We start from the raw sequence: 16,629 nt of genomic DNA, 5'->3' as shown, positions 1-16,629 counted from the left end.
TGGTACAATTGCAACATTTAAGAGGCATTTGGATGGGTATATGTATAGGAAGGGTTTGGAGGGATATGGACCGGGAGCTGGCAGGTGGGACTAGATTGGGTTGGGATATCTGGTTGGCATGGCCAGGTTGGACCGAAGGGTCTGTTTACATGCTGTACATCTCTATGACTAAGCAGCTCTAGCAAATCTCCTTGGCAGTATATTAGTCCCCTTGCAATTCAGGTGCAATCCATCCTTCTTGTTCAGGTCACTTCAACCCCAGAAGAGCTTCCAATGATCCAAAAATGTGAATCCTTCTCCCATACACCAGCTCTTCAGCCATACATTCATCTGCTCTATCCTCCCATTCCTACCCTCACTAGCTTGTAGCACAGGGAGTAATCCAGATATTACTACCCATGAAAACCTCCTTATTAAATTCCTGCCGAACCTTTCTATATTTTCCCTTCAGGGTCTCATCCTTTTCCCTTCCTGTCATTGGTACCAATGTGTACAATGACCTCCTGCTGGTCCGTCTCCACTTTGAGAACATCCTGCACCCTCTCGGAGACATCCTTAACCCTGGCACCAGGGTGGTAACACACCATTCTGATTTTTTTGCTGCTGGCCACAGAAACGTCTGTCTGTTCCTCAGACTTGACGGTCCCCTAACTCAATCAATCGCTTGGAACTCAATATACCCCTCATTACATTAGAGCCAGTCTTGATACCAGAAACTTGGCTGTTCAGGCTACATTCCCCTGAAAGTCCATCACCCCCTACATTTTCCAAAATAGTATACTTGTTTGAAATGGGGATAGCCACAGAAGACTCCTGCACTCCCCGCCTACCTCTCATACCTTTCTTGGAGTTAACCCATCTATTTGACTGTATCTGCAGCTTTTCTCCATTCCTATAACTGCCTTCCATCACACACCCTCGCTCTTGTAAATTCCTCACTGCCTCTAACTGTTGCTCCAAAACGATCCATTTGATCCGACAAAATTTGCAACCAACGACATTTATTGCAGATATAATCCTCAGTAACCCTTAAACTCTCCTGAAACTCCCACATCCGACAAGAGGAGCATATTCCTGATGAAGGGCTTTTGCCCAAAACATTGATTTTCCTGCTCCTCAGATGCTGCCTGACCTGCTGTGCTTTTCCAGCACCACTCTGATCTAAACTCTGGTCTCCAGCATCTGCAGTCCTCACTTTTGCCAAGAAGAGCATAGCACTCTAAAGGCCATTTTGCTCCTTTCAATCTACAGACCCAGAAAATAGCACCGTCTCATTGCTCTGCAAAACACTGCTCCAGGCTAGCTTAAAAGTTATGGCTTGTATTTTTAAAATTTAGACAAGAGACAGATGCCAATAAAGACATATAATCAACAAAGAACCCACTCTACTCACTATCGCAAATTTAAAGCAAGGTTCCACTTAAAACTATTTACTTATCTGTTTCTGTGCTGTGACGAAAGACAGAACAAGCCCAAACCAGCCAGACACCTCATCAATCCAGTCACTGTGGCTCCAAGAGCAGGTCAGAGCCTGCGACTGAGTAACTCACTGCATGAATCCCCAAAGCCTGTCCACAGGGCGCAAGTCTGGAGTGTGATGGAATACTCCTGGATGGGTGTAGCTCAAAGAAGACTCAGAAAACTCGACACCACCCAGGACAAAGCAGCCCACTTGACTGGCACCACATCCACAAGCAATGACTCCATTGAACATCAACAGTCAGTAGCAGCAGTGTGCCCCATCCACAGGATACACTATGGCAACTCAGAGGCTCTGAAGCAGTTCTTACCAATCCCCTGACCTCGAAAATCAGATGGATAAGGGCAGGAGACACATGGAAATGCCACTTCATCTAAGTTCCCTCCAAAGGGGCATGCCATCTTGATAAGGGTCGATATCAACATTCATTGAGTGTCGCCGGGTCAGAATCCTGAAACTCCCTCCCTAACACCACTGTGGGTCTACCTACACCAGATGCACCGTCATGGTTCAAAAGAGCAACTCACCAACATTTTTTGAATGCACAATAACTACTGGCCTCACCAACAGTGTCAACACTGGCAGAATGTTGAAAAAGTTATTTTTTGCTTGAAGTAATCAGTTATTCAATGCTTTAGAATGGAGATTGCTTTCATGATGATCATTGAACATGAAAAATGGATTAATCGGTAGCTGATACCAAACTTTGCACGTTTCCATGGCGCTGAGTCAGTGGTATTTTGTGAGCTGCAACTTCCGTGGCAGCTGGGGGAAGAGAGAGGACAGAACCTGGGCCCCCAGTCGAGATTAATGCACTGAAATGTGCAGTTCAGCTTTGCTGTCCATTTTGATGTATATACATTTTGTTTTCCCAAAATGCAGCACTTTGCATTTATCGGAGTTAAACTCCATCTGCCACTCCTCAGCCCATTGGCCCATCTGGTCCAGATCCTGTTGTAATCTGAGGTATCCCTCTTCACTGTCCACGACACCTCCAATTTTGGTGTAATCTGCAAACTTACTAACTGTACCTCTTATGCTCGCATCCTATCATTTATGTAAATGATAAAAAGTAGAGGACCCAGCACCGATCCTTGTGGCACTCCACTGGTCACAGGCCTCCAGTCTGAAGAACAACCCTCCACCACCACCCTCTGTCTTCTACCTTTGAGCCAGTTCTCTATCCAAATGGCTAATTCTCCCTGTATTCCATGAGATCTAACCTTGCTAACCTTGTCGAATGCCTTACTGAAGTCCATATAGATCACATCATCTGCTCTGCCCTCATCAATCCTCTTTGTTACTTCTTCAAAAAACTCAATCAAGTTTGTGAGACATGATTTCCCATGCACAAAGCCATGTTGACCATCCCTAATCAGTCCTTGCCTTTCCAAATACATGCACATCCTGTCCCTCAGGATTCCCTCCAACAACTTGCTGACTACCGACGTCAGGCTCACTGGTCTGTAGGTTCCTAGCTTGTCCTTACCATCCTTCTTAAACAGTGACACCACGTTAGCCAACCTCTTCCGGCACCTCACCTGTGACTATCAATGATACAAATATCTCAGCACGAGGCCCAGCAATCACTTCTCTAGCTTCCCACAGTTCTAGGGTACACCTGATCAGGTCCTAGGGATTTATCCACCTTTATGCATTCCAAGACATCCAGCACTTCCTCCTCTGTAAAATGGACATTTTGCAAGATGTCACTATCTATTTCCCTACAGTCTATACCTTCCATATCCTTTTCCACAGTAAATACTGACACAAAATACTCGTTTAGTATCTCCCCCATTTTCTGTGGCTCCACACAAAGGCCGCCTTGCTGATTCTGAGGGGCCTTATTCTCTCCCTAGTTATCCTTTTGTCCTTAATGTATTTGTAAAAACCCTTTGGATTCTCCTTATTCTATTTGCCAAAGCTATCTCATGTCCCCATTTTGCCCTCCTGATTTCCCTCTTAAGTATACTCCTACTGCCTTTATACACTTCTAAGGATTCATTCGATCTATCCTGTCTATACCTTACATATGCTTCCTTCTTTTTCTTAACCAAACCCTCAATTTCTTTAGTCATCCAGCATTCCCTGTACCTACCAGCCTTCCCTTTCACCCGAACAGGAATATACTTCCTCTGGATTCTAGTTATCTCACTTCTGAAGGCTTCCCATTTTCCAGCCGTCCCTTTACCTGCGAACATCTGCCCCCAATCAGCTTTCAAATGTTCTTGCCTAATACCGTCAAAATTTGCCTTTCTCCAATTTAGAACTTCAACTTGGATACGGGCCAAGTGCTGGCAAATGGGACTAGATTTGTTAGGATATCTGGTTAGCATTGACGAGTTGAACCGAAGGGTCTGTTTCCGTGCTGTACATCTCTATGACTCTAACTCGGCACTGCCCTCGTGACTTGTCCATCTTCCTTCCCACCTATTTGCTTCACCCTCCTTGCCAACCTATCACCATTACCCCCACCTATCTCTCATACTCTCAGCTATCTTCTTCCCAAACCCACCCCTCTCCCATTTATCTCTCACCCCCCTCGCAAGCCTAATTCTTGATGAAGGGCTCTTGCCCGAAACGTCGATTTTCTTGCTCCTCAGATTCTTGCTGACCTTCTGTGCTTTTCCAGCACCATACACTCTACTCAATACTCCAAATGTGGCCTCACTAAAATTTTATATAGCTTCAACATGACTCACCATCTTTTATACTCAATGTCCCAACTGTAAAGTGGGGTAAAACTCCCCATCCAATACCCTGGATTCAAACCCTCTGAGCTTGGGACACGAGTTTGTGGAATTCACATTTGAACTAAGATTCACTGTGCTCTCTGGCTGAGACAGACAAGGCAATGTGCAAACCTATGGGCAGCAGTCTGGAACAGGGGTTTAGCTTGTAACGCTAAAGGAAGTCCCTAACAAACACCTCAGTTACAGACAATGAGCACCAGTCTGCAGACCAAACAACCGAGACATTCTGGAGCCTACAAGAATATCAAACCATTCAACTTTTAATCAATTTGCTCAGACACATACATACTGAACATTCCACACCATTCTACTACATGCGAACCTGTGCACCTCTGAATGTGAAGTCCTTTAATATCAGCAAAACTTTAACCTACTTCCATCCAACAGAAATAAGGGGCATTCAAAACTAACGGAAAGCCATTCACATCTCATCCAGTAATCAGGAGGCTCATTCAACCCGGAGAGGAGTAACAAATGTTCTGTAATCAAACACAGGTTTGAGAGGAGATAAGGAGCAGACAGTTGTTATAAATGCTCCTTATCTCCACTGGTCATCACCTACCACCCCACCAATCTCCATGTACAGCGCATCATCCGCCGTCACTGCCGCCACCTCCAAACAGACCCCAGCACCAAGGATATATTTCCCTCCCCTCCCCTATCAGCTTTCCATAGAGACCACTCCCTCCGCGACTCCCTTGTCAGATCCACACCCCCCACCGACCCAACCTCCACTCCCGGCACCTTCCCTTGCAACCGCAGGAGGTGCAACACTTGCGCCCACACCTCCTCCCTCACTTCTCTCCAAGGCCCCAAAGGAAACTTCCATATCCGCCACAGATTCACCTGCACCTCCACCCACATCATCTACTGCATCCGCTGCAGCCGGTGTGGCCTCCTCTATATTGGGGAGACAGGCCGCCTACTTGCGGAGCGATTCAGAGAGCACCTCTGGGCCACCCGGACGAACCAACCCAACCACCCTGTAGCACAGCATTTCAACTCCCCCTCCCACTCCACCGAGGATATGCAGGTCATTGGACTCATCCACCGCCAAACCACAACAACGCGACGGTCGGAGGAGGAGCGTCTTATCTTCCAACTGGGAACCCTCCAACCACAGGGGATGAACTTGGACTTCACCAGTTTCTTCATCCCCCCTCCCCCCACCTTGTCTCAGCCGAATCCCTCCAGCCCGGCACCGCCTTCCTGACCTGCAGTCTTCTTCTTGACCTCTCCGCCTCCATCCTACTCCGACCTATCACCCTCACCTTGACCTCTTTCCACCTATCACATTTCCAACGCCCCTCCTCCAAGTCCCTCCTCCCTACCTTTTATCTTCTCCTGCTGAACACTCTCTGCTCATTCCTGAAGAAGGGCCTGTGCCCGAAACGTCGAATCTCCTGTTCCCTGGATGCTGCCTGACCTGCTGTGCTGTTCCAGCAATAAAGTTTCAACTTTGATCTCCAACATCTGCAGACCTCACTTTCTCCTGTTATAACTGCTCGCCCTGATCTGGGAGAGCAAGCGAGCCTTTTCCCAACATCAAGCTCCTGCAGAACAGCTTCCCCACAGGCTCTAGCCACAGAAAGCAGCTTTGGAACAAGAACCACAGGGGCCGAACCGAGAAGCTGAATCAGGATGCCAAATCAAGAGCATCATTGCAACAATAGACATCTAAGAGATTAGAAAGCCAACCAAGCCTTATCCAAAGAAGAGCTTCCAGATACAGGCATGTTCCAAGCTAAGAGAACCAACAGCAAGAACCTCAGCAACTGGACAGTCTTTAAAATGGTGTTTTCCCCAGTGGTGAGCTGAAACTCCAGAGACCCCAAAGTTTCCAACCTAGCTAGCAGGGAGGGGAAGGCGGGTGGTGACACTGCAGGGACTCGAGGGGTAGGAAGCCTGAAGAAAGTGCCTGTGGTTAAAACTGCTGTTTAGCTTTGAATAGTGTTTTAAACCTCTGTTTAACTTGATCGTGTATCTAATTCATGTTCTCTGTATAATTGTGTCAATTTCACTATTTTATTCTATTTTCCTTTTTTCTTATTTCTTGTATTATACTTACCTTTTCATAGTTAAATAATTATTTTGCCCTAAAACATCTGTCTATTGCCTTCTTCATTTCACATCCCCTCAATAAGTCCAGTGTCAGAACCAGGGATCTGGGGGTGATTCAAACACACCTAAAAAGCAGCAAATTACGGACCACAAACCAGAAACCTGACAACCAATGAAGGCAAGCATGCCTTATGCCTTCTTTACCATCTTATCCACTTCTATTGGCACTTTTAGGGAGCTATGGGCTTGCAGCTCAAGATTTCTCTGCATATCAATGATAATCAGGGTGCTGACCTTGATTGTATACAGTACTTTTTTCTTCATCTGACGACCCAACCTCACACTTGTCCAGATTTAAACTCCATCTGCTATTTCTCCCACCAATTTTCCAACTGATCTATAGTGTGGTGTATCCCTTGACAACCTTCCTCACAATCCACAGATCCACCAATTTCTGTATGGTCACAACCATGATAATAGCCAGGAAAATTGGTTTTGGACATAGATGAAAATGATCCCTTGGAAAATGTTTGTCAAATATCTCCTTTTAAGGAGAAAATAAAGCATATTTATCTTCAAAATTCAGAACATAATTGCAACCAAATGGGTTATGGCATATTTTGCTGCCACATTTGAGAAAAATTAAAAAAAAACTAAACACTAGAAATAGTTTGGCAGCATCTGGGAAGAAAGAGAAACAAAATTAATGTACCAGGTTGATTACCTTTTATCAGAATTAGTTCTTGACTCAAAACTACAATTCTGTTTCTCTGTCTACTGCTACTACCAAAACAGCTAAGTATTTCCAGTCTTTTCTGTTTTTATTTCAGATTTTCATCCTCCACAGTATTTTACAGTTTGTCTTTGGAAGTCCTGCTCAAGGTAGAATGAGGTGGGAATTAATTCACAACCATTGCTCTTTTTTTAATTCATTCTTGGGATGTGGGTACTGCTAGCTGGCCAGTATTTAATCCCCATCCCAGGTGCCTTTAAGAAGACGGTTGTGACCTGCCTTCCTGAACTACTGCAGTCCACCTGCTGAGGGTTGACTAAAATGCCATTCTGGAGGGAATCAACTTATCATTTAAGTTCTGCATTTGCATTTTTAAATTTTGGAGAGAAAACCAAGGGTGGTGTGTGTATGGAATGAGCTGCCAGAGGAAGTGGTGGCGGCTGATACAATTACAACATTTAAAAGACATCTGGATGGGTAAATGAATAGGAAGAGTTTAGAGGGCTATGTGCCAAAAACCCATCTGGTTCATTAGTGAACCAGATGGGTTTTTACAATAATCAAACACAGTTACACAGCCAGTATCAGGCTTTTTTACTGAATTCAGATTTCATCATCTGCCATGGAGTAATATGACCTCATGTCCCCAAAGCACTAATCTGGAGTTCTGGATTATAAATCCAGTGATATGACCACTATGCTATCATCTGCCCTTAAATGATGCATTTCAGGTGCAAAAGAAGGGATTGAGGGATATCTTAAGACAATGGATTGATAATGGTTTGACTGCAAGAAAGGACAGGGCTCATAAAAGCCCAATGAAAGTTTCCCATTTCTAAAAATATTCAGAAGTAACCCAAAATTGAAAATCCAATGACACCCAACTGTTGTTATTTTATTTGCTTGTTATCAACACTAACAATACCCGATGATTACTAATTAATTAATGTGCCTGTTATGATATCCAAGGCCAGATTTTCAGCTGGAAGCAAATTGAGAGTGTTTCCTGGCTATGCACAACCGTCTTGGGAGACACCTACACCAAAAATGTGATCTTCATTGCCAGGTACCAGATGAAGTCAGGCCGTTCTATCTGAGAAACATTTTGGACAGAGAACCAAGGGCTATTAGAGATGGTTTGCTTAAAAGGGTTATCTTGTCATTCACCCCAACTGCAATATGCAAAAAAAGGCCAGAGCTTTCACACTCCCTACAGTCCCTTGCCTCATCATACACCCCAAATATCCCACCATGCCAAAGTATGCTACTTCCTTCAACTGCCCTTGGGCCACCATGTTCACCATACTTTATAAGGGGTCCCAAAACCCTCATGGCTCCTCGTGCTCCAGACTAACCCTTCTTCAATCCCCATGGTCCTTCAGGTCCTTCCATGTCAATTCAACCATTTCACAGTATAGATGGCAGCTGAATGGGTAATACTAGAGCTTTAAAAGAATCATTCACTGGATAATAATAAACATTAAAATAAAGCAATGATCCAAACCCTTTAAAGTTTTAATAACTGAAATCACAATACATTTGAAACCACTGAACATTTCAAACTAACCTGGTGAAACTGATAAATCTGAGGGGGAGAGCACCCAGCTAGAGTGCAGCTGCTTCAACAATTTAAATGGTTCTCTCAGTGAAGAATACAGAATGAGACTGGGCTCATGAGGGCACGAGGTAAGATAGAAATTAAGAGAAAAAGTTACACATTGAAACCTAGGAAATTTGGCTTGGAAAAGGAAGGAAATGCATATAATTATGGTCACCATATTATGGTGATTTGGAGACAGTGAAGCCAGTGCAGTTTAAAATTTAGAAGAATATTACCAGATGTGTGTGGGTATGCATTTTAAGAAAGGATTTACAGATTGGGTCTCTTCTGTTGAAGAAAAAAGGCAGAGAGATGAACAAATAGACATCTTTCAAATAAGGAAAGATTTTGATAGAGTGAATGCAGAGGGACCGTTTCTTCTCACGAGGAACAGAGCAATTAGAAATAGTTGATATAGCACATTTATCAAGAAATCCAATAGGGAATTTAGAAGAAACTTTTCACCTGAAGAATTGAAGAATGTGGAGCTTGCAAACACAGTAACTGTCTGAGGTGAACAGAATACAATCGTTTTAAGGGGAATCCATAGAAAGAATAGATGGTTATGATAGTAGATTTAATTGAGAAAAATGGGAAGACGTTTGAGTGGGTCATAAACATTAGTATGGAATGGTTAGGGTTGAAACTTTATTGCTGGAACAGCACAGCAGGTCAGGCAGCATCCAGGGAACAGGAGATTCGACGTTTCGGGCACAGGCCCTTCTTCAGGCCCTTATTCCTGAAGAAGGGCCTGTGCCCGAAACGTCGAATCTCCTGTTCCCTGGATGCTGCCTGACCTGCTGTGCTGTTCCAGCAATAAAGTTTCAACTTTGATCTCCAGCATCTGCAGACCTCACTTTCTCCTGGAATGGTTAGGTCACTACTAGTCTGTTTCTGCGCTAAATTTGCTACCAAATAAGTGGCAGAGGCAACTGATCAGATAGCCTGTCACTTATTGATAAGAAATCCCTGAGTTACTCGGACTTGTTAGAGGAGAGGCTGGAGGAGGCTGGAGAGGGTTTAAAACTATAGTTGCAAGAGATAAGTGAACATGGTTATCTCTATTTCAAGATGTCTTTAGAATAGTAAGTGATTCTGGGAGGTGAAAGGAGGACTTAATATTGCTTTGTGAGATTCTGCCAGATCACACAGCAATCAAACCAATTCAATCAACCAAGAACAGAAGAGGCGCAGATCTCAAGATTTTTCGCTTACTTTTTTTGCTTCATTTTCAATCTTGTCGCCTCGCACTGCAGGTACCTATTCTTCAGCCATCTCCACATGCAAGACCCCAGAGACCCCACTTCTCAACAATCTGTTGATTTTTTTGTGGGCTGTTCAACTGCAGTAGTTGCATCTGTAAGTTTGGACCCCAGTACTACTTCTTCCCCGTCTCTTGTCCAAATGTCATCTTTGTTTAAATAACCTCTTTATCATACGATTCACTTTCTCTCCTCTGTGATTCATTTCTTGACTAAGTGTCTTCTCTTACCAAGCTCCATGACCAGAACTAAAGACACCATTAAAATAATGGGAATAAAAGAAACAAAAAAGTAAAAGATGCTAGAAATGAAGCAACTACACTCTTCCAGGCAGAAGTAAATAAACACAAAGACAGCAGTAATCAGGAATGGGCCGATTCCTGATTCGTAGAATTACAAGTGATCTGGCAGAATCTCACAAAGCAATATTAACATACCAACATCTTTCTATAATTGCTTTCTCTTTATCTTTACTCACAAAGAACAGTAAAGCACAGGTACAGGCCCTCCAACCAAACATTCTGATGCTATTCCAAACTAATTCCATCTGCCTGCATATGGTCTGTATCCCCCTATTCCTTGTCTGTTCATGTATCTGTCCAAATGTTGCTCTCATATCTGTATCTACCACCTCCCTTGGCAGTGTGTTCGGAGCACCTACAACCCTGTGTAATAAAAAAACTTTATCTCACACATCTCCTTTAAACTTCCCCTCTCTCACTGAACCAATATGCCCTAGTATTTCCCATTTCCACCGTGGTGAAAAAAAACCGATTATCCACCTTAACAATGCCTCTTATTTTGTATACTTCTATCATCAGGTTGTCTCCTCACCCTCTGATGCTCTAGAAAGAACAATCGAAGTTTATCCAACTTCTCCTTATAGCTAATACATTCCAATCTAGGCAACTTCCTTGCAAACCTCTTATACGCTCACCAAAATCTCAGCATCCCTCCTTAACTGCAGTGACCAGAACTGCACACAATACTCCAAACGTGGTCGAACTAATGTTTTACACAATTGCCACGTGACTAGCCAACTTGTATACGCAATGCTCCGACCAGTGAAGGCAAGCATGCCATTAAATTTTCTTTACCACCTTATCCATTTCTGTTGCCACTTTCAGGGAGCTATGAACTTGCATCCCAAGATCTCTCTCTATAACAATGCTCCTAAGGGTCCTGGCATTAAGTGTATGCTTTCCTCTTGCATTTGAACTCCCAAAATGCATCACCTCGCACCATCCATCTGCCATTTTTCTGCCAAACTTTTCCGACTAACCTATATCTTGCTGTATCCTTTGACAATCTTACTCAGTCAAGGGTTGCGTAATGATTTGTAGCTCAGGTGCCAGTTGTCGTGGTTGTGGGTATGTTTGCTGAGCTGGGAAGTTGATTTGCAGATGTTTCCCCCCTGTCTCGGTGACATCTTCAGTGCTTTGGAGCCTCCTGTGAAGCACTGCTGTACTGTGTCTGCTGGAGCTTATTTGGTTCCATTCCTGCTGCTTCCGGTTATTCATTGTAGTGGCTGGTATACTTGTCTAGGTCTATGTGTTTGTTAATGGAGTCTGTGGATAAATGTCATGCTTCTAGAAATTGTCTGGCTGTCCTCTGTTTATCTTCTCCTATAATTGTTGTGTTGTCCCAGTCACATTTCTGGTCCTCGTCATCTGTGTGTATGGCTACTAGGGACAGCTGGTTGTGGCATTTAATGGCTTGTTAGTGTTCATGGATGCGGACTGCTAGTTGTCTGCCTGTTTGTCCTACATAGTGTTTCATGCACTCTTTGCTTGGAATCTTGTAAACTATGCTTGTCTTGCACATGATGGGTTCAAGGTCCTTTCTTCCTCCTGACTATTCACAGCTCCAACAATTTTCGTCGTCTGCAAACTTACTAATCAGACTACTTACATTTTCATCCAATCATTTAGGTATATTACAAACAACAGAAGTTGCTACACAGATTCTGGCTGAACACCCATTAGTCACAGATCTCCAATTAGAAAATCACCTCTCCACAACTATTCTTTGTCTTCTATGACCAAGCCAATTTCGTATCCAACATACCTACTCACTGCGAATCCCTGTGAGTTAATCTTACAAAAGCATTTGACAAGGTCCCTACAATGAGCGACCTTGTCAAATGCTTAAGTAAAGTCCATGCAGCCAACATCCACTGTCCTACCTCATGATTTCAATGCTCTGAAACCACATATCATTCCTCTTTGAAAAGTGGCAAGTAAGCAGTCAGTTATCCTACCCCAACTTCCGATACTCTAAAATACAAGGAAATCAAAAATATTAAATTGTTCTATATTCCAATGTAGATGTCAACAATTCATTAAGTATTTTATTCCTTCAAGTATAGAGGAAAAAAACTTCTTTCTGGTAGCAAATACAATAGTAAACTTTTGGAAAAGAACATAGTCATAGACATGTACAGCATGGAAACAGATCCTTTGGTCCAACTCCATGCAACCAGATATCTCAATCTAGTCCCACCTGCCAGCATCTGGCTCATATCCCTCCAAACCCTTCCTAGTCATATACCCATCCAGATGCATTTTAAATGTTGCAATTGTACCACCCTCCACCATTTCCTCTGGCAGCTCATTCCATACATGTACCATCCTCTGCGTGAAAAAGTTGCCCTTAGGACCCTTTTATATCTTTCCCCTCTCATCCTAAACCTATGCCCTCTAATTCTGGACTCCCCCATCCCAGGAAAAAGACTTTGTCTATTTATCCTATCCATGCCCCTCATGATTTTATAAACTTCTATAAAGTCACCCCTCACCCTCTGACGCTCCAGGAAAAACAGCCCTAGCTTATTCAACCTCTCCCTATAGGTCAAATCCTCCAACCTTGGCAACATCCTTGTAAATCTTTTCTGAACCCTTTCAAGTTTCACAACATCCTTCCCATAGGAAGTAGACCAGAATTGCACACAATATTCCAACAGTAGCCTAACTAATGTCCTGTACAGACGCAACATGATCTCCCAACTCCTGTACTCAATACACTGACCAATAAAGGAAAGCATATCAAACGCCTTTTTCATTATCCTATCTACCTGTGACTCCACTTTCAAGGAGCTATGAACCTGCACTCAGAGGTCTTTTTGTTCAGCAACACTCCCTAGGACCTTACCATTAAGTGTATAATTCCTGCTAAGATCTGCTTTCTCAAAACGCAGCACTTCACATTTATCTAAATTAAACTCCATCTGCCACTTCTCAGCCCATTGGCCCATGATCAAGATCCCGTTGTAATCTGAGGTAACCTTCTACACCTCCAATCTTGGTGTCATCTGCAAACTTACTAACTCTACCTCTTACGCTCACATCCAAATCATTTATATAAATGATGAAAAGTAGTGGACCCAGCACCAATGGTGGCACTCCACTGGTCACAGGCTCCATGCAAAAGTAAAGAGTCAAAAAATATTTTATAAGAGACAATTTTTAAAATTTCGGGTGAAGTAAACAACATTTCAAAATATTCAATTTGGATACATCAAGAAAAGAACAGACATCATCGGTACAAAATATCTTCTTGGTGTCCAGCCAATGTTTAAAATCCAAAACATTTCAAGGACTTTCTCTCTGCTATAGGAAAAGATGTTGTGAAACTTGAAAGGGTTCAGAAAAGATTTACAAGAATTGCCAGAGTTGGAGGATTTGAGTTATAAGGAGAGGCTGGGGCTGTTGGAAGCTGAGGGATAAAGTTGTCGAGGTTTACAAAATCATGAGCGGCATAAATAATGTGAATAGCCAAGATCTTTTACCAAGGATTGGGGAGCCCAAACTTGAGGGCATAGGTTGAAGGTGAGAAGGGAAAGATGTAAAAGGGTCTTCTATAACTCTATGACTGAAGTAATTCTGAAACAAGTAGTTCCTTCAAACTTTGAACTGATTCTTGCCCAAGTCAGAAAATTGCAGGTTCTTTTCCTAATCTAGCATATTGTTCACCTAATCTAGGTGGTCTCTTCCCATGCAATACCAAAGGAATGCTACACAGCTCATGCCATCTTTTAGTTAAGGCAGTTAAACTAATGCCTGGCCTGTTGTCTCAAGTGAACGAAGACTTCAAGTACTATTACATAGAACAGTAAGGGTGCATGATTTAGTATTGTGGACAATCTTTAGCCCCCAACCAACATTATTAATAACTGCCATTACCTCATTGCTGTTTGCGTGACCTTACTGTACACAGGTTAGCTGCCATGCTTCTCCGTTTTACAACAGTAACTACATCAAAATGGCTAATTGTCTACAAAGCACCTTGAGACCCCCAAGATCATAAATAATGCTTTATAAATAATTCACATTTCATCTGAAGAAAATACTATTTTGTTTCTTTCTTAAACCTATAGCACTGCAACAGGAATTCACTGTACTTCACTGCTAGATTCTATAACAATGTAACCAGTCTGAATTTTCATTTACTTATTCAAGAGTAAACTATAACAAATAAGTTTAGTATAAGTGGAACAACAGTCACAGACCTCTCCAAAAGACCTAAACACACATGGGTTATTTCAACTAGCTCCACAGAATCGATTCTAATGCCTACACAGTGAGTGTTTACTGGCACTGAATGGCTACAGAAGGAAACTATAGTCACTTTTCAAAACCTTAAAAGTAACTTCCAAATCACAAACAAAAACAGAAATTGCTTGGAAATCTCAGCAGATTTGGCAGCATGTATGGAGAGAGAGCAGAATTAAAGTTTAGGCTCCAATGAACTACTTCAGAACATTCTGAAGGGCCACACTGGACCCAAAACATTAATTCTGCTTTCTCTCCACAGATGCTGCCAGATCTGTGGAGGTGTCTGAGCAATTTCTGTTTTTGTTTATGACACCTAAACAAATGAGAGAATGCCAGAAAAACTCTGTAGATCTGGCAGCATCTGTGGCAAGTTAACATTCTTAAGAAGTCATACCAGACTTGCTATGTTAAATGTTTCTCTCTCCAGAGATGCTGCCAGATCTGCAGAGTTTCTCCTGCATTCTCTGTGTTTGCTCCTGATTTCAAGCATCCACAGTATTTTGCCTTCATTCCATTGATTATATCTCTGCTCTGGAAAATCAGGGGAATGAGTAAATCAACAGAGTGTAGGGGATCAACCCAAATCCTTCAGTTCTGTGCGTTTCACCACCACAATCGATTTTGAAGCTGCAGATTTAAATGTTAGAGTGGAGTGATACACAAACATCAGGATAACATGTAGCAAGATTAACTAACCCCCCCCAATTCTGGGTTATAATTATGCTTTTTCTTATTCACAACATAGCTCACCTAAAATGTTAAGAAAACAAAAAAAAATTACAATGGATGTCAGTGATCTTAAGGCAATTTCAATCTCCTGGTTTTGATGCCACTTAAAGAATACTACACCATTCTCACTACATTAATAGAGTCAATTTATTGACTCACTTCCAGTTAACAATTACACTTTATCAATCATCAATGAGGCAAATCCAACATGTACAAAATATCTAAATTAATGCTAAAGACAAGTTACTTGTAGGAAACATCCAAACATTTTGTAAGGCAGCAAAATCTATTCTGCTGAAAATAATCTGTTTTCTTATTTCAATCCAAGACTGATAGCGATTTATTCCTAATAACTCAAACTAAAATCACACAAAATTATTAGTCTTTTAAAGTTTACAAATGGGCTGTTAATTCACGTTTGCACTCAGTTCATGACTAACATTTGGGAAACTAGGCCTTCCAATTGAATTGCATTTCTATTCTAGTTTTTATTGCATAATTGCAATCACAATAAGTTATATACACGCTGCAGTTAAATGAGGCTCATGCCCCTTGTAGAACTGACAGAAGAACGCAAACACTAGTTACCAAGAAGTACACAAAATCCACGGTCTCCAAAAGATTAATCGTAGATTTCAAATTTACACAGCCATCTAAAAAAGAATGCAATCCTAATTGGCTTAACGATCGATTATCGACGCATTTATCTCTCTCTCACACTCAGGTTTCTCCCTGCTTGACTTACAGAACTTGGAGGCCGAGCTGTTGATATTCAAGGTTACTTTGCCGGCCACGGGCTCGGCGTCAGGCTCCCTGTGCGATGCCGGCCCTCGCTCTTCCCCATTAAGAGGCATTGGATGCGGAAGGAGCACTTTGGGATCCTGCTGTGCTCGCGGCGTGCCCCCCGGCTCGGACAGAGCGGGCTGGCTGGGGTGATGGTGGCTGTGGTGTTGATGGCGATGTTGTTGTTGCTGATGGTGATAAGCGTCCGCGTTGGCCTCCCAGTTGTTGTGGTTGTGATCGTCCATCATCAGGGGCTGGTAGCTGGGGTCCTCCTCCATGTTCTCCTCCATCGTTACGGTGGGGACAGGAGGCAGGGAGGGGGTGGGGGAAGGGAGAGGGGATGGGGGAGGGGGTGGGAAAGGGATGTTTAAGCCAGATCTGCAGCTGAACTTTTATATTTCAATGTATTTCCTCCTACATGAATACCAGCGCCTTGCCCACTCCCTCAAACGGACTGAATTCCTTGTTCTACCCAACTCCTCCTCCCTTCCCCCACCCCCTAGCGACGGGACTCTCCTTTACGGCTTTTTGCCGCCGATCAGCTCGACGTCGCGTTTTGCAGCACTTTCACGACGCTTCGTCCCAGCGCCTGCCGGGAGGCGGCGGCGGCGGCGTTCCTTGGTGACGGTTGCCCGGGGAACCCCGCCCTTGGTGACGGTTGCCCGGGGAACCCCG

General features: G+C 43.1%; 1 protein-coding gene across 1 annotated transcript in view; it reads right to left on the bottom strand.

Moving 5' to 3' along the window:
- cacul1 (CDK2 associated cullin domain 1) overlaps positions 1-16,397 on the bottom strand; it is a 117,507-nt gene extending 101,110 nt beyond the window's left edge. The window contains exon 1 of the mRNA XM_043712850.2: positions 15,917-16,397. Coding sequence (XP_043568785.1) covers positions 15,917-16,244 — 328 coding nt within the window. The 5' untranslated portion in view covers positions 16,245-16,397. The remainder of the gene's footprint in view (positions 1-15,916) is intronic.
- Between the last annotated feature and the right edge of the window lie 232 nt (positions 16,398-16,629).

Source organism: Chiloscyllium plagiosum, unplaced genomic scaffold, assembly GCF_037043375.1.
Source record: "Chiloscyllium plagiosum isolate Xiang-an unplaced genomic scaffold, Cpla_swu_hap1 HiC_scaffold_22, whole genome shotgun sequence".
Lineage (NCBI taxonomy): Eukaryota > Metazoa > Chordata > Chondrichthyes > Orectolobiformes > Hemiscylliidae > Chiloscyllium > Chiloscyllium plagiosum.
This window is presented reverse-complemented; position numbering and strand designations above follow the sequence as displayed.